Source organism: Alosa alosa, chromosome 16 (genome assembly GCF_017589495.1).
Source record: "Alosa alosa isolate M-15738 ecotype Scorff River chromosome 16, AALO_Geno_1.1, whole genome shotgun sequence".
Taxonomy (NCBI): Eukaryota; Metazoa; Chordata; class Actinopteri; order Clupeiformes; family Clupeidae; genus Alosa; species Alosa alosa.
Window position 1 is genome coordinate 6,529,997 of NC_063204.1, and position 27,638 is coordinate 6,557,634.

The following is a 27,638-nucleotide window of genomic DNA, read 5'->3' on the forward strand; positions in this document are numbered from 1 at the left end:
ATAGTGACACATACACCTGGCAAAACTACTAATGTGCTCTCATCCATAATAGTCTATGGGGACAGGATTATTTTATAGGCCTATATTTAATGGCAACACTCTGTATGATGTATTTCTGGTTGGTTCAGAGATGACATTGGGACCAAAGATGACATTGGAACCGAAGTTGTCCCCCAAATCATCAGTGACAAACTGCCATATGGACTTGCAGTGCACATAAACACACAGAGCCCACAAAATCTCACCATGGTAATGCACTGAAAACAACCTAAAAGTAGTTTCTCCCAGGAGCATAAAGATAAATGTTAAAGGAGGAAAAAACATCTTTACATGATTTGCTTCAATTCTCCATGCTTTTGCTTCCCATTTGTCAACAACAAATTGCATTACATTATCAGATTTGCTAACCGAATGCAGACAAATAGCATTCCCCACGTTCTGGGTGGCAATTTCATTTGGTAGGAAAATGTTATTCCTATGCCTAAGAGCCTTAACGCCAATTAGCCAAAAAATATTCAGGGACACAAATGCTTTCATTTGACTATGATTCATACACTTAATGAACGTAATGTTCGAATGCGTATTTTTCTTTTAAAGACACAATGATTGATTTCTAGAAGTGGAAACTATTTTTCTGACAAGACTCCATTCCCACTGGCTTATACTGGGTAAGGCTTGGTTCTTGGTGTGAATTATGAAAGTCCATTTCACCAATTTGAGAAAAGCTTCCCTTATTACTTTTTTCCCCATGCTTTACTCCTTTTTTTATTATTTTTTTAGACACTTCCCCTCCTTACTTTCATCACGTCTCATTAAGGCAATTAGCTGTGATGTGCAATAAGTCTCCCAGAAGCACTCTCCTCCACCTAACACATAGACACACACACACACAGACACACACACACACAAACACACTTACACAAACACACTCATTATCACACACTAATATAAACACACAAGCGCACACGCACATACGCAAACACACATAGATAGATAGACAAACAACAAGCCTTATTAGCAAGGACAGACAGGACACACACTGTACAGAAGTCACCATCACAGGGAGTCACCATCACACGCGGAAGCTCCAGCACACACTCCCTTCATCCCTTGTTCCGCAGGACAGAAGAGACACAGAACAGCAAGAAAGAGACTGAAGATAGATAGATAGAGAGATAGAGAGATAGAGAGAGAGAGAGAGAGAGAGAGAGCGAGCTGAATCTCTCCTTGCGCGAGTGAGTGTTACACTTCAAAAACAATCGCTCCTCGAACCATTACCCGACCGAAACAAGAAAGGAGGGTGAAAAAAAGACAGCATCATAACAACATGGTGTGTCCGCGTGAAGTAGATCCACCTGCCCTTCACCAAGCCCGGGGATCATAACACAATCTGGAGGCTCATTAAACAGGATTACACACCGCAGGCAGATTATTAAAACCCAAAGCTTCGGTAAACAGCCGTGTTATTTACCAACAAAAACAAGGGCACCTCCACGGCATACCTCTTCCTTTACCTGCCCTCATCCACCACCACCCACACACACACACACACACTAACACAACACCTTTACCTGCCCTCATCCACCACCACCCACACACACACACACACACACTAACACAACACCTTTACCTGCCCTCATCCACCACCACCCACACAAACACAACACACACACACACACACACGCACACACACACAGTGGTGTAGTCTAATTTTTTGAGGTGGGCATACTGTATATTTGGTCAGTCATGGGCTCAGTGGTAACCAAACTAGGGGTCGGGACTCGACCCCTCGGGACCAATATTAAGGGACAAAAATGTTTGTGGGGGTCGCAGATTTGCACTTACCTGCCCCTTGCATGCGTGAGGGACAGCATGAATTCACTTTCATTGTGTGGACTGTGTGCTGTGTATCTCAAAGGCAATGGAACTCTATGTGGCACTTAATCTTTGTACTCATCTCTCATAGAGCAAGGCCTAACAGAGTGATTGTTTTAAAGCAGCAGAACACCATCACATCTTGAGACAGGTTGTGTGTCTTCGACATGTCAATTTATTTCATAAATGAAAGATAAAACCAATAGTAAATAGTATAGAGTCTTTTATTGTCCTATAAGGATATTCTTTTTCACGCATATCATTGTTACATTCCATGCAGGATGTACACAGCCTCATACATATAACATATAACAGCCCCCCCCCCAATTGCCTCCCTCCTCAACACCATACAAGCAAATAGGTGGACAGTGCATCTTTTTTCCAGTCCAGGGCTCTGTATCTGCGGCCAGATGGGAGTAGGGTGAAGAACCGGTTCAGGGGATGGTCAGGGCTGCTTACTATGGTGCGTGCAAGGCGTGTAGTGTGTACAGGATAATCATCAAATACCCTCTCCAGCTCTTGAAGTTCCTGCTTGCTCCTGCTGGTCCACCATCTCAGTGTCCCCTCCAGCTCCCCTTGCACCTTGTTGCTGACTGCCACTGCCGTCTAGAGAAAACAATGAACAACTCTGTTTCATATGAGTTCAGATGAAAAGCCCTCTGAAAGCTATGACAAAAATAGGCCAATTTTAACTTTCATTTTTAAGCATTTTCATATATGACAATCAAAAATATTACTTTCAAGTAGGCCTACAGCAAGTCAAGCCCAAACAAAATTAGATTAGCTGATTTTTAAATGTTGGTCAATAGAAATATAGCCTGTTTTGTAAACTCATCACATGCACTAAAGGTTTTTGCATCTGGCATTATATCGCAGTAACAGTGTGGTAGATAATGTTATTACCCATAAGTACAGATAATATATCTCTCCATCCATGCATACCATGGAGATAGCATGGTTCTGGCTAGTAAATAAAGTTCATGATAGATACTTAATCCAGACAGCCACAGTACACATCATGTAGACTGTTTACAGACAGACATGGCGATTAGGAGTTATTCCCAAAGAAGAATCCCAAAGAAGAATCCCAGATAAATAAACGTCCAGAAATTAAAACTAAGTAGGGTAACGTGGATCAGAGTGCGTTAGCTTGCTAGTATTGAGAGAAGAACGAAAGCTAGACTACAGCATGACTAGCCTGTGTTATGTCCACAAATTAAACAACCTAGAAGGGTCACTTGGTAGCAATACAAGTCTCATAAAAAGTGTGAATGATGTTTTTGACTCTTAACTTACCTTCGGAAACGTCAGGTCGGGCAACCTTATTAAAAAAGTTCCGAAGGTCTTGCTGTCCTTTGCGCCTGGCCATCCTTGTCGTTCCCCACCTAAAAACCTGGAACGCTGCTGTGCTGCTGCTTTAACCTGGCAGCTCGGGGTCGGGGGGAAGGCTACCTAGCGAAATTCACTGGCATGTTTTCCTAAATATTGAAAAATGAATTTTAAGTGGGTATACTGAACATTTTAGGTGGGTATACTGAAATAACCAAAATTTTGAGGTGGGTATACGGCGTATACCTGCGTTCTATGTAGACTACACCACTGCACACACACACACACACCTCCTCATCTCTTCACAACAGTCTACCTCAAGTGCTGGCTTCTTCCAGAGGATTAATTCCTGTTGGGCAAGAGGGATAAGTGTGGTGGGTGTGGACTCTCACCTGGTAACCTGGATTACAGATTACCTGACCGAGCGACCACAGTTCGTCAGACTGAAGAACTGTCTCTCTGACACTGTGATCTGCAGCACCGAGCCCACAGGGAACTGTGCTCTCTCCAGTCCTGTTCACCCTGTACACATCTGACTTCTGCTACAACACCGAGTCATGCCACATGCAGAAGTTTTCTGATGATACTGCAATTGTGGGGTGTATCAGGAACGGGCAGGAGGAGGAGTACAGGAGCCTGGTGGAGGACTTTGTGCAATGGTGCAAACTCAATCATCTTCAACTTAACACTTCAAAGACCAAGGAGATGGTGGTGGATTTCCATGAGGTCTAAGCCCACTCTGCTACCAGTCCACATTGATGGGGTCAATGTGGAGGTGGTTAGCACCTACAAGTATCTGAGTCTCCACCTGGACAATAAACTGGACTGGTCAGCCAACACTGATGCACTCTACAAGAAAGGGCAGAGCAGGCTGTACTTCCTGAGGAGGCTGCGGTCCTTCAATGTGTGCAGTAAGCTCCTCAGGATGTTCTACCAGTCTGTTGTTGCCAGCGTCCTCTTCTATGCAGTGGTATGTTGGGGGAGGAAGCACAAGGAAGAAGGATGCGGGCTTAATTGACAGGCTGGTAAGGAAAGCTGGCTCTGTAGTGGGAGCTGAACTGGAGTGCATCACTTCACTATCTGACAAAAGGACCCTGAACAAACTGATCAACATCTTGGACAATGAGTGTCACCCACTCCACAGCACCATTGCAAAGCAAAAGAGCCTGATCAGCTGGAGACTTCGCTCACTGCCTTCCACAACAGACAGACTGAGAAAGTCATTTGTCCCCAGGGCCATTGAACTTTTCAATGCCTCACTTAAGGGAAGAGGAGAGATAGACTTCTCTGCATAGTCTGTCTGCCTCTTCACCCTCTTCATGTTTGGATACTGTCTGTCCACTAGCCACTTTTACCACTGTCTTTATGCCTCACTGTTTGCGTGCTATATTAGCACATATGCATAATCCCCCCCCTCCATGCCACAGCCGAACTGTGGCCACACTTATACATTTTCTTTAAATAGTTAAATATATAGATATATAGACTTTACTTACTTTATTTCTGCATTGTTGCACTGTTGGACTTAATTATTTGCACTATCACCATGACCACTATCACCATTGCACTACCACCATGACACTCATTCACACAGAGCACCTTAGAGCACCTTACCATACCTTACTATGCACAGAGAATCACAGGCTCAGTCCTGCCTCAGTCATTGCAAAGCCTCTGATTTATTAATCACCACTATGTGGATACTGTTTTTAGAATTGATTTAGATTAAGTGTTAGTTAGTATAATTTGTATTTTAGTATATTTAGCATATTCTTTATCTTCTACTGTCCTTATTGCTTAGTTGTGTTTTTATATTATATACTTTAATTACTCTTTCTGCTGTTAAAGAATGTGTTTGTGTTGTCTGTATGCTGCTGAGACCTTGAATTTCCCCTGGGGATCAATAAAGTATCAATCTATCTATCTATCTAATTGTGTGTGTGTCTGTGTGTGTGTGAGAGTGAGTGAGTGAGTGAGTGAGTGTGTGTGTGTGTGTGTGTGTGTGTGTGTGTGTGTGTGAGAGAGTGAGGTGTGTGTGTGTGTGTGTGTGTGTGTGTGTTGAGGGGTGGGGTGGGGGGTTAGGGAGTTAGTTAACGGCGTAATATCTACAAGTCAGGCAGATGGAAAGACGGCCTTTGGCGACAGTTTAAGTGGCAGGAATACTTCACTGTGACAAGTTCACTGAGCCCAACGGAATGTTCGCAGAAGAAGAAGAAACAAACTATCCCCACAGTCTGAAGAAGAGGAGGAAGAGGAGGAAGAAGAGGAAGGGGAGGAAGAAGAGGAAGAGGAAGAAGAGGAGGAGGAAGAGGAAGAGGAAGAGGAGGAAGATGAAGAAGAGGAAGAGGAAGAAGAGGAAGAAGAGGAAGAGGAGGAGGAAGATGAGGAAGATGAGGAAGAGGAAGAGGAGGAAGAAGATGAAGATGAAGAAGAGGAGGAAGAGGAAGAGGAGGAAGAAGAGGAAGATGAAGAAGAGGAGGAAGAGGAAGAGGAGGAAGAAGAGGAAGATGAAGAAGAGGAGGAAGAGGATGAAGAGGAAGAGGAGGAGGAAGAGGAGGAGGAAGAGGAAGAAGAAGAAGAAGAAGAAGAAGAAGAAGAAACCCCACAGTCTGAATTCCTGTCAGGAGGGACGAGTGTGTGTGTGTGTGTGTGTGTGTGTGTGTGTGTGTGTGTGTGTACGTGTGTGTCTGTATACGTGTGTGTGTGTGTACGTGTGTGTCTGTATACGTGTGTGTGTGTGTGTGTGTGTGTGTGTGTGTGTCTGTATACATGTGTGTGTGTGTATGTGTGTGTGTGTGTATACATGTGTGTGTGTGTGTACGTGTGTCTACGTGTGTGACGTGTGTGTGTGTGTGTACGTGTGTGTGTCTGTGTGTCTGTATACATGTGTGTGTATACATGTGTGTGTATGTGTGTGTGAATGTGACAGAGGTGAAGAGAGGGAAAGAGGAGTAAGGTAGGAGAGAGATAACAGCTCATAGTGCGTTTGCCACCATATTTTTCCGGGGAACCTCATTTCAAATCCAGACATTCACTGCTCATGGATTCTCTATAAAAACCCAGTTTACAGCCCCTGCAGCATCTGAGGCCATTCCACCCAGCAATTATGATGGCGCTTCTGGGTCTAGCAAAACTTATTTTAAGGATCACTAAAATGGTCATTGCTTTCTCTTTACGAAGAGAATAAATCTATTATGTGCAATCAATACAACAAAACCATGTTAGGTCGCACCAATATAGGAGAAAAAACAAAACTCCTTTGGCGTAAATTTGTGAATCGACAGACAAAAAAAAAAGAGTGTGGTGGGAGTGCAAAAAGAATAAATAAATGAAAAATTCCCAAAAAAATGAACAATCTGCCATGAGCAGACGGAGGAGTCCATAATCCTAGCTTCTCTCTTTCCCCCCATTTCCATTTGAATGATGGTGGTGTGTCTTGGATGTGTGTGTGTGTGTGTGTGTGTGTGTGTATACATGTGTATGTGTGTGTGTGTGTGTGTGTATACATGTGTATGTGTGTGTGTGTGTGTGTGTGTGTGTGTGTGTGTGTGTGTGTGTGTGTGTGTGTGTATACATGTGTGTGTGTGTGTGTGTGTGTGTGTGTGTATACATGTGTGTGTGTGTGTGTTTGTGTCTCCGTCCCTCTGGAATCGGTCACCTTCACCGTGCTCTACATCTGGAGATGGACCCAGACACTGGGGCTGGCGCACACCCACTCAGCCACCGATGACAACCAGGCACTTTGGAGACCGCGGCGTTCCCCGATACCCCTTGCGAGAGTGCGCAGCCATATGCTTCAATCCATAGAGCTTTTATGAATTAAATTAGCTTCCTGATCCATCACCATTGATTAGAGTGATGAATTGTCTGGGCTGTGCTTAGCAAACAAGGCAGTCAGCAGGGAAGCCCATAATCTCTCCTACAAAATGCCTCCATCTTGTTCTGTGTCTACATCAAACAAACTCTCACTCGCACTCTCGCTAGCCTTCAGAGGCCAGACGAGGCACCCTCGCCACCTGCCAAAAAACTTAGACACACACTGACAGACACATTCACAGACACACACACACTCACAGAGAGACAGACACACACACACATGCATATGCTGGGGTTGAGAGATATTTTCAAAACTTTGACAGCACGTCTCTGGAATCCTAAGATAATTGTGTTTTGTTGTGTCGTGTGTGCGTGTGTGTGTGTGTGTGTGTGTGTGCTAGTGTGTGTTGGCACAGGCTGTGTGTAGAGGTGGGTGGGTGTATGTGTGAATCTCTTACCGGTTCGCTGACCTGTTTAGTAGGTGTATGCAAGTGTGCCTGAGGAAGAGTACATCTGAGTGTGTGTATATGTGTGCTGGAGTGTGTATTTGATATTTAAATGTGTACTGTACATGTGTGTTGGAGTGTGTATTTGAGTGTGTACGTGTGTGTTGGGAGTGTGTATTTGAGTGTGTACGTGTGTAATGGAGTGTGTATTTGAGTGTGTACATGTGTGCTGGAGTGTGTATTTAAAAGAGTGTACATGTGTGTTGGAGTGTGTATTTGAGTGTGTATGTTTGTGCAATACATCTAATTTCTAACTTAATGGAAACACCCTGGAAGAAGAACACGAGTGAAGGCTTAGATATTTGGAGACTCTTCTGACTCAAAAGTGACAAAGTATTAGTGTTGGAAGCAGCTCAAGTCCCTCTCTCTAGTTCATGATAAGGAGTCTGATATATGTGTACTTTTGTACAGGTTATTTCACGCATACACTCCTCACCCCCATAGATGGAACCATTTCAGATGAGAAGTGTGAGATTTAGATGCAGTGTACAAACCACTTTTGAAGACTACCGCACTGATCTGAATGATGATGATCGTGGAAAATGTTACAACATTCTAAAAATGCATGATGCTGTTTTAAAGTTACTGTTCATCTAAATGCTTCTTTGCAGGTACTCGACGTACGGAGTGACAACATTCTGAGATCACTTCCCTGATCAAAACCCTGCAGTATTTTTTTTTTCGTTAGGACTTGGGGTGAGTCAGAGATCTTGCTGTGCACAACAGTCTACACCCTTGTCCTTCCTGTGAGATTTAGAGAGAGAAGCATAGTCTCTGATACAGTGCAACCACACACTCTATGATATGATGCATGTACTGTACAACTGTTATTTACATTCACCCTTTATATTACATTTAAACGAATCTGAGGCACATACACACACACACATACACAAACACTGGGAGAGATGGGGGGAGGGGAGAGACTCACACACTCTTTATCGTCTCAAATGTTTATGATCTCACTTGCCTGCTAGATAATGCTGGGTTGTGACTCACTGACTTTGAGTCTACAGTAAAAGGCAATTTGATGTGTGCTCCTGTTGTTAATGAGTAAGTAATAAGTGAGTTAGTTAAGTGTATGTAAATACTGTAGACAAGCCTCTTGTATGTGTGTGTGAGTCTTTTCTCTGTCGGCACAGAGCATCCCTCACTTGTCTGAATGTGGACTGTGTGTGTACATATACATTAGTGTACATGTCATATGTACACTAGCAAATATGTGTGAAGTAGGTGTAAAGTCTTACTGTATGTGTGGCTTTTCTGTGGCTTTATATCTTTCTTGTAGAGACAAGCAGCTGAGGTCCTCTCTAGAGAAACAAGGCAGAGCTCAGGCTCAGGCTGAGGCACAGAGCCAGGCACCTCAGATAACCTCAGCAGGCAGGGCGTCACAAACACTACAACATCTTATGTAAGACAAGGGGACAAGGTCCCTACTGGTGGCAGCCTGCTGTCTGGCCAGGACAGGGTTTATGTGAGGCCACACGTGTGTGTGTGTGTGTGTGTGTGTGTCTAGTGAGAGGTGATAAGGGTGAGGAAAGCACTGTCTCCACAACCTGCATGAGTGTGTGTGTGTGTGTGTGTTGATAGAGACGAGCATGGAGAGCACTCACGTCACACCCCTTCTCTGGGTTCCTCTTCCAGTGTTTCTTCTCAGCTTGCTTGGCGGCCGTGGAGTGGACCGCAGCATGGGTCTTCACCCGCGGGTTCAGGGCCAGAATACTCTGCAGACACGGCCAGAGGGGGAGGGGAACAGGGGAAGAGAGAAAGAGAGGGGGTACTTCAGAAAAAACATCTCTTAAATCCAATAGATATCATAAATATATGCAATTCACTGATATTTTTGAATTTACAACACATTGTGTGTGTGTGTGTGTGTGTGTGTTTATATGCACATTATGGGTGCAAACATTCAAATGCAACAGGCAAAGCCTGCTGCTGACAACACAAAGAATCACAGTTCAAAGTTCAAAGGACATTTGAGGCTACTGAGAAGCACTTGCCAGAATGTTTTTGCCAAAGTAAATAACATCCTCCTCTCCCTCTACCACTCTCGCACAAAAAAGATATTTCTGCCCTCCTCACACAGGCTCTGTGTGTGCACAAGCGTTTTGTAACATCAGAAAAATTTGGAACACAACAGCTGTGCTTCATCAAGGTGAACGATGGAAATACCAGACACTCATTTCAATGTAAGACAATGACATAAAATCTTCTTTTCATTCCTGGGGTGTTCTTAGCACTGGTCCTTCAAGCATATACAAACCGACAACATAAATGTCTGTTAATGTGCTACCAGCAAGCACAGTTGGCAGTAGCAGAAAAAAAAGTACTCTTGTGTATTGTGCAAGTAAATAGTCTCCCCCCAAAGAAAAAAATCCTTCAACACCACTCAATGGGAATCTACAGTGCTATTACCAAGCCTTGACACCCCACAAGACGATAAGAGGCTTAAACCTATGAATAAATTACATTTTAAAAGCACATCTGAATTAGACTGTATTTTTTTTCCCCCAAAACGTTATGACAGTCGTCAGGTGCATTCTCCCTTACTCTACTACCCCCCCTCTCTCTCTCTCTCCACTGAGTACTTCCCGAGGTGGTCAAACAGGAGAATTTCCACTTTTCGGGTTTCCTCCAATGCCACTCAAAGATATACAAACACATGAACAAAGTAGACGGCAGTTGTGGATTGAACAGCTACAATACCCTCTCTCTCTCTCTCTCTCTCTCTCTCTCTCTCATAACCCTCCATTATAATCAGCGTTGCCCCTTCTCCTCAGCCTCAGACCTGCTGCTCCACTGGGCTAGTATTTAAATGAATCTGTAATCATGTCGCTCTCCACTGTACCGCTGCCACTCCACCTCACCTCACCTCACCTCACCTCTCCACTCCTCCTCCTCCTCCTCCTCCTCCTCCACCACTGCAGCCACGCTCCAGCACCCACATCAGCCACGCACTGTTTATCTATGTACTCATACAGATGTACTGTACACACACACACACACACACACACACACTAGACAGACAGACATGCAGAAAGACATGCAGACAGCTATACATAGGACATACAGTACAGGTTAATTCACCCGCACACACACACACAAACAGAATAATCCACACTTAAAAATATCTCCCCCCACACACACACACACACACACACACACACACACACACACAGGCTACAAGCAGGCATAGACATAAATCCAGACATATACATAAGACATCCATAGTAAAAAAATCATGTGTCTGCCACCTCAGAGGGGATGGAGCCAAGCACCTTGTGAGTACATGTGTCATATCTTGTGGGTTGACTTTGATGCCGCTGCTGAACATGAAAAGTCACAGAGCGCGTGTGGCATACCTCTGTTTTACTATTCCCTGTGGCTTTGCACCAGGCTCCGACATCGCTGGCATGAATGTATTTTTAACCCGTGCCATTTCGAACAAGCGCGCTGCCAAAAACAGATAATTTGACTTCCACCAGCTGTATCTGCCCCGAGAGTCACTTTGAGGTGTTTTCTCTTTCATATTTCCTCCCCATTTCCCCCTTTTTTTTCCTCCCCTCGCGCTTTCTTTTCTGACAAACATTGCCATCCCACCTCAATTAATGTCCTGCCAGCAATGTGCCACCGCATAAAGCCACGTTCTTTCACTGCTGTCGCGGGCTAGCGAGATGAAAGCCTGTTTCACGTTGTGACACTCGGTGTTAAAAGGCTGACGCTGACGCCGGGCAAACCTGTTACCCTCCCGCCGAGCGACAGGCGCCAGAACCGCTCGCGCCAAAATGACACATCCGCCACTTTGCGCGGCGCCACAGACATCATCCTATTAATTTTTTAATTTCACACCTAATAAAATGTCGTCAAGCCCACTGTGTGAGATACATATTGAAACAATAAAAAAAATACACCTCTATCTTGTTTTATTGTGTGTTAAAAAAGACTGTCACACTAGTGTGTTTTTTTTGTGGGGATCGTACACGACACGCAAGGCTGGAGAAGCATTGATTCCAGCCGTTCTGATGATGAACTTTGATGGGCTCACAGTCCAGATTTTATGCAGGTGCCTGTGTGGTGCTTGTGATAATTATTCAACATCAGGGGGCTCAACAATTATAAAAAAAATAAACGTGTAATGTGTCAAATAAATCAGCAGACCGGCAAACAACAAATTTTCTATTGTCACCTTCTGAAGCCTTTAAGTGGCCAGGGTCCTCTCATGTGATTCCATTATTTTAGCCATTACTAAGGCACAATGTCTGATTGTTTGGGGTGGGCAGAAAGATTAGAGACAAACAAACATAATTAGCTCAGTGTTGCCCAGAGGGGAAAACCAAAGAAATGCATAAAAAAACAACTCTTACATTAATAATTAATGTTATTGCAAGCTAGAATCTAAAACAATACAAGCCTGGTAATCACAGTGACAAAAGGCGCTATCAAATAAATAGCTGCAGAAAATTATTAAACGTTAAATTAAAATGAACATTTCAGGGTCGTTCTCATTATAAGGTCAAACAGATTGATTGGGGAATCAACATAAATATTAAGTACAGGTGGCGTGTTTACAGTGTTCTTAAGAACCCACATGTGTTCCGCCCTTTCTAAACCACCAATCACCTATCAGGCAAAAAACACCTTTCTATATTCAGCAGGAACCAATCATTTCAAATCCCTGAGGCATTTGTTAGAGCTTCATTTTATACATAAACGAATATATGCCCGTCTGAGAAGTCAAACACATGATGCAACAATTGGAACACACATTAATTTGAGGAGGGGCCATGCCTTCATTTGCATTCGACCTCCTCTTCCATGCACCCTCCCTCATTACTTCCCGGCCACCTTCCCTGCCCCGTATTGACCATCTCTCCCCATGTGGAAAATGTACAAGAGAAACGGATCCATCCCGCAACCTGGCCAGGGAAACTGCTAATGATGTTGGACAGCGTCTAATCTGCTCTTGCTACAAAATGTTTCTGGGCAGAATAAAAATAACCCTAAAACACAGACACTAATCTTAACCCATGGGTCAGCAGACAGGTGGCTAGCACACAACCTGGACAGATGGCAGTCATGGAAAAAAAATGTCTTGTCTTAATGTTTGATAAACGATTTAAATTTCAAGTACGGCTTGTTGTCACATATGATAAAAATCCACATTTGGCCACGGCCATCACAAGATTACTACTGTGGAACATGACAGAGTGCCTTTTATTGTACTGTATTTTATGTTATCAGGAGACAAACGGTGTCTTCCCTGAGATGTCAAACTGTGCTCAAGCTCAACCAGTGGGATCAATACGGTGCACAAGACGAGGCATTCATCCATACATTACAATCAATAATAGCCTTGTGTGCTGTGAAGCCTACTTGTGATTTTAAAACAACCTCTTGCCCATGGAGCACAATTTAATCGTGGCATAACTAATCAGCCTATGAATAGTGCATGAAAACAACTGGAGAGCCCTTCTCTCTTCACCACGCACTTTGTGTCGAGCTGGCTAAGGTTTGTGTTTATGCATGTTTGGCTGTTTTGTGTGTGTCTGTCTATGTGTGGGTATTGTGCAAGTGTGTGTGTTTGTGTGTGTGTGTGTGTGTGTCTGTGTGTGTGTGTGTAGTGTAAGAGTGTGTGTGTAAGCGTGTAGGCGGGTGTGGTTGTGTGTGCGTGTGTGGGTGTAGTGTAAGGGTGTGTGTGTGTTTTCCAGCATGTGTGTCGTGTCTGTATCACTTCCCCTTTCAGACGGTAAATGCCACAGACGCACTCCATCCACCCTGGGTGAAGCGTTCTCGGGTGGGGAGGGACTCCAGGATCCTGCTTCCCCCAGAAAGAGGAAGTGCAAAGGCGGAGGAGGGAGGAGATTATCAAACAACATTTTAAAAGCAGAACAACAGCTGAACGTCCCTGTTGTTTGTCTGACCTTTTTGGCTAGTAAAACGCAGCGCTACTGCCTGCCCCCACCCTTCTGCCCCCACCCTTCTGCCTCCTTTCCCTTTCTCCACCTCTCCCTTCCTGTTTTCCCCCCTTTTCCTCCCGCTGCTTCTCTCTCTCTCTCTCTCTCTCTCTCTCTCTCTCTCTCTCTCTCTCTCTCTCTCTCTCTCTCCTCCCTCCCATTCCTCCCTTCCTCTCTTTCTCTTCACAGAGTCCATCTGTGCGCTCTGGTTGGCTCTGGCAGGAGCCGCGACGTCTGCCTCTATCACTCTCAGCTGATCACACAGGACCGGGCAGATGGGAGATCAATACCCTCGCCGGCCTCTGGTGCGGCCAAAGTATGCAAAGCCCTGCCCCTGTGAGGAAATCAGATAGGGGGGGAATGTATGACGGACAAGGGGAAATGGCAAATCAAATTCAGCTCCAAGCGTTAATTAACGGGAGGCTGAGGCCTGGAAGAGAACGAGAGACAACTAGGGAAAGAGTCTGGAGCAAAAGGAGGGGAGAGAGAGAGAGAGAGAGAGAGAGAGAGAGAGAGAGAAACTGAGAGAGGAAGGTAGAGAGAGACTGAGAGTCGGTAGAGTGGGTGATGTGTGCGTGTTAAAACGTGTACATTGACATGCATACATTTTCAGACACCAGAGGGAGTACTTGCTGGGCGGCAGTGCATGTAATCACACGTCAGTACACACCTCTCCAGCAAGCCAGGTCAGTGGCAGAGTCGCCGAGTGGTCAGCGTCATGAGCAGCTCTACATTCTTAACAGCCTTTATGGTAATGATAGGCATTTACAATAGTCTGGCGCCTGTTTTTCCGTACCACTCTACAAGGGCGGAAACATGTGCTTAAAACATTCATATGGCTATTAGAGAGGCAGCTAGGCTTGCCCTTTCCCTGTCTAATCAATAGAAGCACCATATTGTGCAATAAATTACCTTGACCTTCCTCATCTCAGGGAAAAAGACAGACCTCCCAGGACTTAGTGATGCACGGCACAATGCCGAACTTAGTATGCGAGGAAGGTGGAGCAGCCTCCGTGAAAAAACTTAACTCTTTCCTGTGCAGGGCCAGGTATCCCCACCCCACCCTAGATGCTAAATGAAGAATTATTTACTGTTCTGACACAAGGAGCGGAGACTTGGGTGGGGTAGCGTGAGCAGGCACTCTTTGGCCACGCACGCTCCATCTTGGGCTCCGATCAATACAGGAATTTCCACATATTGATCAGGCGTTAGTGAAATAAGGCAGTCAGGGGTCAGTAATATTAAGCGCGAGCGGCGAGTATCACGCGTGCGGGCGCCAATATGATGAGAAATGGCGCAGGTGGGGGGGGACACAGATCCCTGAGGTGTCACGCTGCTCCTCCTCCCTCTAGCAGGCTGAACGGTGCTATCCGGCAGTTCTCGGTAATCACAGCTACGATCAAAAATAAAACTGCACTGCACTCAGCTTTCATTTCAGACTGGAGTAGCACCAAGACGTTTCACTTCCTTCAGTATCTGCAATTTCACAATTCTGCTGGACAATGACATGTCAGCATAAACAGACAAAATATAGCAGCCTATTCCGAGCAAAGGGACTGCGGAAACGGATGATGGCCGCAGTAATTAACGATGGCTAATTACTGCTGTGTAACTATGAAAATGTGCTTATAAATATACAATATGTGGCCTTCTGTGTTAGTTAATTATCAGTTGATTACTGCTGACCTTACTGCATGCAGCTTCTGATTAATTCAGGATAATGCTACACAGCTTTCTATTCTAGCCTGGCGTGTGGAGCATTACATATTTACATTGTTTTATCCTCATAATTAATCATTATTCGTTTCTGTTTAATCATTTATTCGAATCCTACTCCAAAATTAAAACCATCATACATTTTACAGTCGTTATGTTTAACGCAATTGAAAGCTATCTTGTAAAGAGGGTACACCAGAAAGCCAGATACAAAGCAGAGAAGCACTGCGATTCACAAACATGCATGGCCCCTTAAATAAGAGCACCAGCCTTTAATCGAATCATTGACTATTGAATTACAACAACAGTAAACATTTGTATCACGTTGACTCTGTTTCTCCTCAGCAATCAGCAGAACTCCAATGTATAACATGAGACAGAACGCATGCCATTAAGCTAACCCTACAGAAAGAATTGAGTGTTATCCCTAGTGATTCTATGCACTCTTATATTATAAAATACCAAGAGCACCATTTATATATCAGCCTAGAGGAGATTACTGCTGGGCATTGGCACAGAGGAATGTACAAGACAAGAATGTACAACCTCCTGTTATCAATGAAATGTCCATCCTCTCTGCAGCCTGTTCTTCTGGACACAGTATGGCTCCTTTTATAACCCACATTCTCTGTTATGTGTGCCAGGACCACTGTGGACAAGGCAGAGATCATATACAGAGGGCCAGCAGAGAGGTGGACCAGCATTCCCCAGGCTGCCGTGTTTCTTCCCCAAAGTGCACAGCTGAAACAGCTCCATAACGGGTAACCTGAGCCTGACAGCCTGCCATCGTCCAATCAGAGAAGGGCTATAAAACATTTAAGAGCCACACTGCTCCCATCCACAACTGGACTTGCTCCAATCATGTGGGCCTTTGGAAACCCCACCACTCCAGCCTGGGTCTGACTGAACATTTGGCATGGCACCAAGAGACAACTTGAACCACATTTCTTACCCCCTCCAAAAACAAGACAATGGAGATAATGGACTACACTATGCTGTCAAATGTTGGAAGAAATGTTTATTTGTATTCACACGATATGTGACGCTGCCTTGAACATTTTTTTGTTTTGTTTTTTTGGCTTGGTGACTTGAACGTGTTTTGAAGGAGTTCATGCACGGTGCAGCTAAATGTGGAATGTTGCTCATTTTCAAGCTTTGCACAGAGCAGTTCAAGCCATCTGCATTGCCATGTATCCAAGTGCATCACAGAGAGAGTGATAGAAGAAAGAGAAAGTGTGTGCGAGAGAGAGAGAGAGAGAGAGATTTAAGTCCCAGGGAATGTATCAGTTGCAGCCTCTTCCCGGCACAGATAGAAATCCACCTGACTAGTCAGGCTCAGATTCTAGCAAATAAACCACAGCCAGTCAGGCCGTCCGTCCCTCTCTCAAGCCATTAGACTACAATGGAGGGGTCCAGAGCATAGGAGAGAGTGAATGAGAGAGAAGGAGAGGAAGCGAGAAAAAGAACGAGATAAAGGAATAGAAAGGGGGAGAAAGAAAAGAAAGACAAAATACAAGAATGATAAAACAAAAAGGTGTTGCAGGCTGGGGTGCACTGAGCATGGCTGAGACAGACCCCGTGCTTTGTAACCGGGGTTTAATTCCATAATGGGCGATATGTGCCAAAGCCTCATTATGTGGCCTTTGAAACTGTCCCCGGCCATGTTGGGCCTCGGAAAACAATTAGCACAGAAGCAGAAGGTAAATGAACTGTAAAGAAATCAAGGCTTGATGGCCGAAGCCTGATCCACTCACGGCGGCGCAGCGAATGAAGGGAGCCAAAAGGAGAGGAAAAACAATAGCAGTGACCGCAACGGAAAGAGTGTGTGTGTGTGTGTGGGGGGCAGAAAAAGAAAAAAGGAAGGGAAAAAAACGAGGTTCAATATGCCACATGCTCTAGGAGTGCGTAAGCAAGCTGCTTCGCCTGGAGGCCTGCAGGCTATGAACTCCTGCAAGGGGATTGAGCTTGCAGACGGAGATTGCACCAGACAGGGGGGTCACATGTGATCAGGTGAGCGTGTTCTCCCACCTCCCCTCCCTGGGGGGATGTGCGGGTGCTGCTGCTGCTGCTGCTGCTGTTGCTGACGCTGGTGGCAGCAGTAAATTGTGCAGTGGAGGACACAGTTTCAGCAAGGCTGAGCTAAAATACACACTTAAAATACTCTCTCTCTCTCACACACACACACACACAAATGTACTCATTCTCACATATGTTTACACACACAAACATACACCAGCGTCTTCATTCTGCAGCCTCTCCTTGACAAGCCCTGGGATCATCACTGTTTTGTTGATTGATTAAAAGAGCAATCTGACCCAACTTTTTGCCTGGAGTGCAATTACTGGTCCACAAGTTTGTGTGTGTTTTTTGTGTCTCTCTCTGTGTGTGTGTGTGTGTGTTTGTGAGTGTGTGTTTGTTTGTTTGTGTGTCTGAGCATGTGTGTGTGTGTGTGTGTGTGTGTGTGTGTGTGTGTGTGCTTGTGCGTATATGTGTTTGTGAGTGTGTGTTTGTTTGTTTGTTTGTGTCTAAGCATGTGTGTGTGTGTGTGTGTGTGTGTGTGTGTGTGTGTGTGTGTGTTTGTGTGTGCGTGTGTGCTTGTGTGTATGTGTGTGTGTTTTGCAGCACATGCATGCTGGTTTTTGCCTCCCTGGGTGCACTTGAAACCCAGCCAAGGCCCTCAGTCTGTGCCAGGTGGGGAGGGACAAGCAGAGAGAATACGCTCTCTACATATTTACTGTTCAATGCTGCTGGGTTAAATGTGACCAAAATGGCCAAGAAAAAATGACAAACTAGAAAATTAGTGATTAGATGGTATTTCAAACAGGAAAAATATTCTTGATAGACTACATCATAAAAAGAACTTTGTTGCATTGTTTTTTTTTTTCTCCTATGAATCAGATCCAACTGCAGGTGTTTCTCTGCATAGTAATTGACGACAACGACAAAAAAAAAATAGAAGTACAATCAAAATCATTCACATTTTTTTACATCAAATCACTGCCAGTTGCAGTGTTAACTAGGGCAAGGGTAGTGGCAGCCCTGGCGAAAACAACAGCCATTAGAGGCAAGCCTTTTTGAGTAGCCAAACATTTCCATAATATTTTATTTCCATTTTATTTTGGAGCAGTCCCCTGTCAGCATTCCAGATGTCTGCTGAGAGAGGGGGCGCATGGAGGTGCTGGGCTCTGCCATAAAAGTCATACCTCTTTGTTTGAATGCTGTATTGCTGTGGGTTTTTTTAATGAATCCTAATGGCGATCCTGGAGGATTTTAATTAATCTACACACACACACACACAAAAGGCTCCCACATTTAGCGCTTTCAGAAAAGCACTGGATATTAAAATAAGACATCTGACAGGATAGAGGGAGCAGGGGGGAAAAATGGAGGATTTAATTGCTCCAGAGATGGCAATTATTATGAGATTTAGAAAAGCCATTTTCATTGGCAGACGGGAGTCATTTAGACTGGTGCCTTAAGTGCACCGCCATGGCGAAGGTCGCATCACTGTTGTCATTACTCCCAGATAGAAGACGCTAATGAAAGTCCTGACTTGTCTCTGTCTGTTCTCTTTAAAGGTTGCACGAGGCACGCATGGCAGACCAATCAGAGCCCAGCTCCGAGCTATTTAACCTGTGGGTATCCTGAGGACCTGGCACAAACGCTTGATGTTTAAGACATTTGCCATGAGACAAATACCATTAAGTCCTGGGTGAACTCTGCAAAAAGCCAAGCGCCATGATTTTCAGTAAGTGGACTGCAAATCTAGTTATTCTAAAAGCAAGTGTCAGATCTAAAGGTAGATGCTGACTTTTCAAATGATTTGAAAAGAACGCTGTATAGCGGTGAGATAAAAGGCTATAATAAAATTTAAAACAAGTCCTGGGCCTTGATGCATCCAAAACACACTTTGAAACATGTTTATAATATTGTACTCTTATGCAAGTCTGGAAATTACAATCTTGCTTGGTATTTGATGTTTCACAAAATGTTTGATGTGTTTGTATGATTCCTTTTTGTTACTGTTAAAGCCAAGACTCTTGTTTTGTGAGTCCATAAGACCTATATAATGGGGGAAAAACAAGTTTTGCAACATACTGCAGGCCTATTCGAGCCAGCGGAGAAGGATTATTGTCTTAACCTGGGGTATATTGGAAATAAGGCCTTAAAACAATACAGCATCTGTTACTGTTTGACTGGTCAAACAGCATAAGCACAGACCTTCACCCTCCTAGTATGTGCTTTCCATTGACTAAAGCCACTTGCCAAACACAACTCTGACTAAGGGTAGTACTACATTCCAAGAATATTTCGGCAAGACACCAAAACATAACAGGCTGTATATTTGCCAAGTCATGACAAAGGCCATTGCTGAATGGATCCACTAATCTAATGCACAGTAGTGCAATCAGACAAAACAAAATAGTACTGATAAGTCGTTTATCAGAGCTGAAGGAGATTTGTACTTAAGTCACAGACACTGTGCATTAAAGGCTGTCCAACCAATCCATTTTCAGAGGCTCCTGACTAGCTGCAGGGGGTCACATGCACTCCAGTCACATGCGCTCCTCTACTCCCCTGAACTAGCTGTACCCTGGTGGCTTGCATTACCGAACAGCATGTACATATAAACCTTACTGAAACAATAATTAAAATAACAAGAGAAATAACAAGAGAAATACTTTCTTCCATGTTAACGTTAATATGCATATGCCTGCATATGAACTGCAAGGAATTCCGTGAAAGCTGCAGTGCTGACAGTCAAAGTTTAATTTTCTCTATGCATGTTTCATTAATTTGTGTATTTAATTTCTGGAGGGTCTGCAAGTGATTAATTGTGTTCTATTTCAAATTAATATAGCCTAAGCTACCTGTTCACTTCATTATTATGAGGAAAACCTGCACCAACGCATACCTTAATAACTTGTTGACCTACAATACATAGTCTACAACTATGCCCTTACATGATGGTAAACCATGCGTTGATTAGAAAACACTAAGCCAATTGTAGGGTCATAAATTCTGGCAACAAAAGTGAAACTTCTCACGCAGTAAATCTGCGGTGGCGTAAATGTTTTGGTGCGCATGCGAGGATTGCTAAAACAAGATGGTGCTGCTAGTAGCTGTTAAAAACCATGTGCCAAACTGCGTAATTCAGTGAATGACAGAATTGCTGTTCGTAAACATTAGAAACCAACAGCTGTTGACAACCGTTTAAAATAGCCTACCCCTAACGCAAACTGTCACTATGTGAAACACGGAGCTCAGCAATTGTGTCAGCAAACAGTGACATGTAAGAGCATCGTAGGAGGCTCTGAGTCATGTTGATAAATAAGGCATACACGAGAATAGGAAGCTGAAGGTATACCTCAATATCCGGGATATCCTTGCTCAGCAATCTAGCCATACTGCCGTGCTCGAGGAATTGTTGTGGTTATTTTAAAACTGAGAAAAAATATGATACAAAAAATATGACAAAATTGCGTATCTTCCAAGTGACTTGTTTGATGTCCAGATGACTCGCAATCACAGTTTAGGAAGACTTATTCGTCCACAATTTACACATTCCCAAGAAATGCGTGGTGTTTTCCAAGAACTCCTTGCAGGTGAGCAAAATGTCAGCCGCGACAGAAGTCTAGATTCACGGCGTAACCCTCGAAATCTGCTGCAAAGTTGCTTCGATTGATAGTGGCAAGCTGTGGTGAAGGTAGATTCCGATACAGGCTGTACAAAAGTTTAGGGGTTGGATTGAGAACTTTACTCCGCTGCATGGGCGTGGTACTTAAGCACTGGGATGTTTTCCTGTGCCTGCAACCTGCGCGTATTAATCGGTTAAACACAGCACTACAGTTTCATGCTCCGTGAATCAAATTGCTTGCGCATCTGAAGGGACGTTTTTAAAGCATTGCAGCCTTTCTTCTGTGTGTCTCGCCAGATAACATCCTAGCTCAGCATAGACTATTAGAAATTCAGTTCTCATAAATATTGCGTCGGTTTACTTCCTCACTCATGACACATTGAACCACCAATCACTAGATCACATTTCATTTATTCTTTCGTGTATTCATTGTCACCAAAACTACGGAGCCCGGGAGAGCTCACTTTAAGTGATATTTGTTCTGGTGGTGATAATTTGTGAGCACGTTTTCCTTTAATTAAGCCCTCGAATTAATAAAACGTGAGCACGTTTTCCTTTAATTGAGCCTTCGAATTAATACAACGTGACCCTGTTGTAGGCCTAAATTGAGCTCTCGAAATATGTATTTCGTGCTCACATTTAGTAATTCCCGACATTTTCTCACCGCTCGCTGTGCTGTGGTGGCAACTTCGTGTTACCTTGACATGGACTAGGCCTACAGCTGTCTGTAACAGTTCATGTTGGTAATGTGATGATAACCGTAGGCAGCTAATTAAAGACTTTAGGTCGTCATGGTTTATAGCGGACTTCTACTCTTTGTAGCAGGGGCACTGTGGTGTCAATCGCCAGCCATGGTCCAGGTGCACGGCAATCAATGAGATTCCCTCTAGGTCACTACAATCGACACACCTCCCCACGTCATTCCCGGGGATACCCCTTGACAGCACACTATGTTTTTGTGCACACAATTTAATTTCTTCGAGCCCACGTTTTAATTATTCGTGGGTGCGTTTTAGTAGATGAGATCTCGAATATACTATAACGTGCTCATGTTTACATGTGTCAAGACAATATTGAGTGCACGTTTTACAAATCGTGGCCACGTTTAAGTAGATCGTGCACACAATGTTCTATAACCATGTTCACAAATTGTGCTCTCGTTTTAATAAATCGTGCCCTCGTTTTAGTAAATCGTGCGCTCGTTTTAGTAAATAGTGCACTCGTTTAATAAATTGTGCCCTCGTTTTACTATGCTTAAAATGAGAGCTCAATTTAGTAAAATGAGCTCACACTATAGTAAAACGAGAGCACAATATAGTAAATTGTGCACACGATTTAGTAAACCGAGCGCACAATTTAGTAAAACGAGTGCAAAATATAGTTAAACGAGGGCACAATTTAGTTAAACAAGAGCACAATTTAGTAAAACGAGCGCACAATGTAGTAAAACGAGCGCACATTCTCTCAACATGCAAAACATTTTGCGATGACCCCTCTAGGGCTCCGTACTAAAACGGTTAGTCTTCCACAAAATTAAAACTCCTATAGCCTACGTCCTTTCTCACTTTATTGACTCTGCAAATCATTTGAGAAAAGAACCTGGTGATTCAGCAGTCCACTGCCAGTTCCCAGACAGAATCTGAGTCATTGGTTGTGGTGGAAAAAGAAAAGTAGATCAATACAAATAAATACTTTTTTGGAACCTCTGCTTCTCCAAATCAAAAGAACAGATAGTGAGGTCCAAAATAATCCCAGAAAGCCTAATCGTGTGTGTCAGGGAATTGTCTCAAATTTCGGTTACATCTTGACCACTGGTATAAATTGAGGGATCTTCCCCCCTTAAATTGAAATATATATATATATTTTTTTAACAGGACACAAACTTTAGTTCGAAAGTTTGGATCGTCTCATTTCATTCAGTTCACTTCTGTTCACTTTTTTCTACATTCTAAAAAATGAGCAGCAGCAATGATCAGTGTGCTCTGCAAACATGTACATACAAACAAAGACTAATTAGGAATCAAAAGGGTTCAGATAGCCCTGCACTGGCTTAACGAGACTAACAAGGCGTAGGAGTAGGGATACCACAATAAGGCCTTGTCCACATGTAGGCAGGCAATTTATAAAACAGATATTTTTTTCTTCCTTCATATTTTGAAATAATTCTGTCCACAGGAATGCACAAAAACTGCTGTTAAATCAAACAGATGGCGGTGTTGGCCAATCAGAGACCTGAAAACATTAAGCTAACCTTATGTCACAATCCAAAAACTCAGTGGCTGATTCTTGAAATCCCCTCTAAGGGCTAAGCCCTGAACCCTCAAAAACGTTCATCTGTTGAGATGGGACAGCGCCTGTGATCTACAGTTAAATTGACATCACCAAGAACATGTTGCAAACAGGTTTCTGTTTCCATTTGATCAAGCTTCAAGCCTTTCTTTGGGTAAACCTAGGGCCATTTCCACTGCAGGAACTGGAACGTAGTTTTATGGGGCCGGGGCCTTTTGTTTGGTTTTCCATTAGACGAACCATTCGGGGAACTTCTACAGGGCTGAATCAAGTCCCTGCCTCACAGTATGGTACTTCAGTGCAGCCCTGAAAGGTGAGATGTGAAAGAGGCATGAGTGGAAGCTAACAAGCACATTTTTTAAACCCAGCAATTTACATCAGTTAAATTACAATCAGCTATATTAATTATAAAACAATAGGCTAATAGCTTGATGAGTTGAGGTAGCCTACACTTAATGAACAAATGTCCACTAAAAATAGGCTTTAAATGGTAAGAATTTAGATGCTATATTAATTTATCAATTAGGTGATAATAATTACAAATGAAACCTACAAAATGCAACATTTGCTATTCAAAGGAAGCCTATGGTCTCTATTGACTTCAGTTCACTCCATTTGAAGGTATTTGCATAAAATATGCTTAGCTGATGCAAAAATGTTGATGTTTAAAACCAGCACAGATATTTTTGGATAGGTGGATAGACTAATTTAGGTAGTAATAATGTTTAGGTTACTGTCTCTGCACATAAACAAAATGCTAATAAAAGATTTAGAAAAGGTGTATTAGTGTGGAGAGTATTTGCTGCAGCTGCTATGCCATTTTAGTTAATCTAATTAGCGTCGTGATCCACAAAATGCTGCATATGGTAGGTCCTGAAGGTCCTGTAAACAGTGGAAACACAAGGGCTGAAAGGGCTGAATAGCGAGGCGGTCCTGTACCTGTCCCCTTTACTTGGGTAGGGGGCCAATTTCCTGCAGTGGAAACTCGCCTCCTGTTTTTCACATTACAACGCTATGAATTGTTGGTAATTCCCTTGAGCAAAGTCTGGATAAATGCAGATTTACAGAACGGCAACGATTATGCAGCGATTAATTGATTAATCGAGTAGTTGTCGACAATTACTTAATCAAGATTCACCCAGGTTTTCCCTGTCCCTACGCAAACACTGAAACAGAGCTTTTGAAAATCACTTTGGCCAGAGTTTGTAAAAATAATTGTTTCCAGTGATTGGAAAAAGAGTTTTCGTGTGGACAAAAGGCCTAAACACATAAGAAAATATCAGTTTTTAAAAATACCCGGCTACATGTGGACATGGCCTAAGAAGCACATACTGTAAGGGTAAACAAAGGAGCACATGGCACAAGACACATAAAGTAAACCAAGGCCAGCTGGAAGCAACATTGGCATAGAGGTGCTAGATCAGATCAGCTGGATGGAAATTTGGGTGCACAGTCTATATGTGTTTGGTGCCTTCGCTGTCAGGCAACGGATGATGCCCAGGGAAATTTGAAAAGGTTGCGTCCTAGCTTATAGCTTATAGCATAACTCCAGAGGAAAACTGAAATTTTAAATAGGCTATAGTTGTCACTTTCCACCCAAGGTCCTGCATGCTGATATGTTACATCTATACTATGTTGGCATTGCAGAGTAGATAAAGTTTCACGACCGCATAGAGGCAACAGCAAAGCTACTACTCGACGCAGAACCATAAGTTATGCTTAACAAGGCACAGGTTGGAAAGGAACAAGGCAATGATCAGGGAATAAAACAAGACTCAAGTGAGGGGCATAGACAGGGTTACACAAATAAGAAGCTTGAAAGGGTAAACAAAGGAGCACATGATAAAAGACACAGGAAGTGAACAGTCAACAGGAAGCAACATCGTGTACACGTTAAATACAAAAGTAAAAACAAGACAAGACGCTTACAGCAATGTTGTCATGAAGGTAAATGGTGGCTATTTCTGAAAATGTTAAGCATATTTTGTGTTTTCCAAACACTTTTTTGTTTACTACATACATAAGTAACTTCTTACAGTCTGCTTTGTTCAAACAAAATGCAGCCCAAAATCAGTTTGTGTTGTAGGTCTATAGGTCTAATGAAAGCGATTAGGCCTATGTTACTGAATGCTTCCATGGGAGATTTTTTTTTGTTTTGTTTCACAAATTTGTGCAGTGTACTTGAATTGACATTGCCTAACTAACCCAAAGCTATGGAAAAGGACAAAAGTAAATTTTCAGTCAATAATTAGGTGCCTGCCTTCTGATCAGACCAGGGAAGACTGGTGTCCACATACTTCCACCAGAACTGAGACATGTATTGTTGCCTACAAACTCTGTACATATTAGTGCACTTTGGTCATCAGCAAGACAACTTTTCTCAGTGCCGGTAATGCTGCTGTGATAGTTATACCTCTATGCATGTTGATGTTGATGTTTTAGAAGTCCCCCATTTTTATTATCAGCACACAATGATTCCTTGGAGTGCTTCCTTTTGTTGGCCGCATGGCGGATAATGCAGTTAATGTTTTATGGGGACAGAAAATTGTACTACGGAGGTTAAAGTTAAATTCTGTGTTCTTGTGTTATTGAAAGAAATAAACAATGGTTATTGGTGATGATATGAAATGAAGGTAATTACCATAGACTGTAACTCTTATGAAAATGCAAATTAGTCTCAACTGGGAATGTTTTAGATAGTTTTGCAAACTATTGTTTGTGCACTAGGCTGTAAACGACTTTTTCTATGACCATAGTATTTCCTGTTATATCTGCTTTGTAGACCTGTTTTATCTCTACTCTGTTACTCTTCTTGTCTTTTTAATTTATTAGGACAAAACAGTGTGTACCTCTTCAAGTTCCCTTAGACAGGGAAATGAATGTTATCATTAACGCCATGTCACTAGAGAGAGAGAGAGAGAGAGAGAGAGAGAGATACTTTCTGATTTGAGTACTGAGTGTCTGAGAAGGGGGGGTTAAATCTGTAGTTTAGAGTGATTGTTGAATGTTGTCTTTGTTCTGTTGTTTTTAAAAAATATCTGATAAAGCAGAGACTTCAGAGCAGATGCTTGTGTACAGCTGAGTAGATGGGCCTCGTGGTTATTATTTTAAGGGGAATTCATACAACAATACAGAATTATTTTGCAGACCTGCAATGGACAATAACCCTGCCCAGAGATATTGGGATATATTATATTTTTATTATATATATTATGATTGCTGTAATTCTATAAGCACTTGTTTTGACAGCAAAAATTGCATATTGCACACAAATTTATTTTACTACACTTCAATTTTAACCTTTGCTGAGAATAAAAAAGTCTACTTAAAGCATTTTGTTTAGCTGTTACATTGGTATGTGGACTTCATATGCAGTTCACCTATACTGGAAAAATGTCAACCAGCAGACCATTCTAACTGATTGCTCAACACGCATCACCCTAAAACATGTGGGTCACACTCTGCCAAAAAACACTATACAGACAGACACTCACATTTTCTAGCACCATTGATAACAATAGACATGTGAGAAGCAAGCTAATGACAGTTGGGGTGTTACACATTTTATCACCTGGCTTATTGTCTTGTCTTAATGGAACCTGTAAAATAGCATCTTCCGCTCTTAGCTCCAAGCCCAGATGTTGTATTGATGTCCACACCCTTAGTCCCAGAGCAGTCAAATCTCAGACAGCATAAAATGCAAATGCAGCTCACTAACACTTTGAAGAGTCCTTATCGTCGCGGCCAAAACCCCTATCATGAGGCGGTGTTGCTTGGAGAGTGCCTTGATAAATATTTTCATATTTTATGGCACATTGCACCGAGAATAATGGATAAAAAAAAAAACTTGAGAGCTCTTATCACTGAGGACATCTCCAGAACTACCGGTATTGTCTTTGCAATGCTCTGTATAAACATTTATGGACACTCCAGTGATCTGCCATTTATTTCAAACGATCATGTATCCACCACCTTATGTTTTATGCTCCCTGTAGACTTTTCATCACATTAATATCACCCTGTCTGAAGCAAACACATAGTTTACCACCCTCATAGTTGGACAGGCCACTTAATTAGTTTTCCTGGGATTGAGCTCACTCCGAGCTCCTGTGACAAACGCATGCAAAAACACGGGCGATTTTAAATGGCAGCACTTGCATGGCCCTGCACACCAAACACATTGCTTATTGATTCCTCCTGACAGAGGCATCCTAAGGTCCAATGGCGTTTAATTTGTTAGGCAAGCATTCTAATGCAGGCCAAGCTAAGGTTGTTTATTCACACCACCCGTTATAGCCCCTTTTGCATTTAGAGTGTTCAAACAGGAGACAGGGGGTGTCATTCGAGACGCTAGCCACTTTTAACCTCACATTAATTTGAACGCTATTGTTTCGCTGGACGCCTGGCTAGACAAATCATTCCCAATAGCCACTGGGGGCTTTTTTTCTTCCTTCACTGAGAGTATCGATCAGCAACTTAATTTCCCAGTTCTTTAGTATTTGTCCCTGGCTC

At 43.0% G+C, this 27,638-nt stretch overlaps 1 protein-coding gene across 7 annotated transcripts in view; it reads right to left on the bottom strand.

Annotated features, from left to right (window-relative positions):
- dpyda.1 (dihydropyrimidine dehydrogenase a, tandem duplicate 1) overlaps positions 1-21,212 on the bottom strand; it is a 157,482-nt gene extending 136,270 nt beyond the window's left edge. For 3 of the 7 annotated variants that reach the window (XR_007196075.1, XR_007196077.1, XR_007196076.1), the window contains exons 1-2: positions 20,568-21,211; positions 9,140-9,250 (exon numbers count right to left, since the gene is read on the bottom strand). Coding sequence is in view for 4 of the 7 variants with exons in the window: in XM_048265810.1 (XP_048121767.1) it covers positions 9,140-9,250; positions 20,568-20,606 (150 nt within the window). In the remaining 3 variants the exon portion in view is untranslated. Of the gene's footprint in view, positions 1-9,139; positions 9,251-20,567 lie in introns of all 7 variants that reach the window. The other 4 variants (XM_048265812.1, XM_048265813.1, XM_048265814.1 and 1 more) reach the window with 2 other exon arrangements.
- Between the last annotated feature and the right edge of the window lie 6,426 nt (positions 21,213-27,638).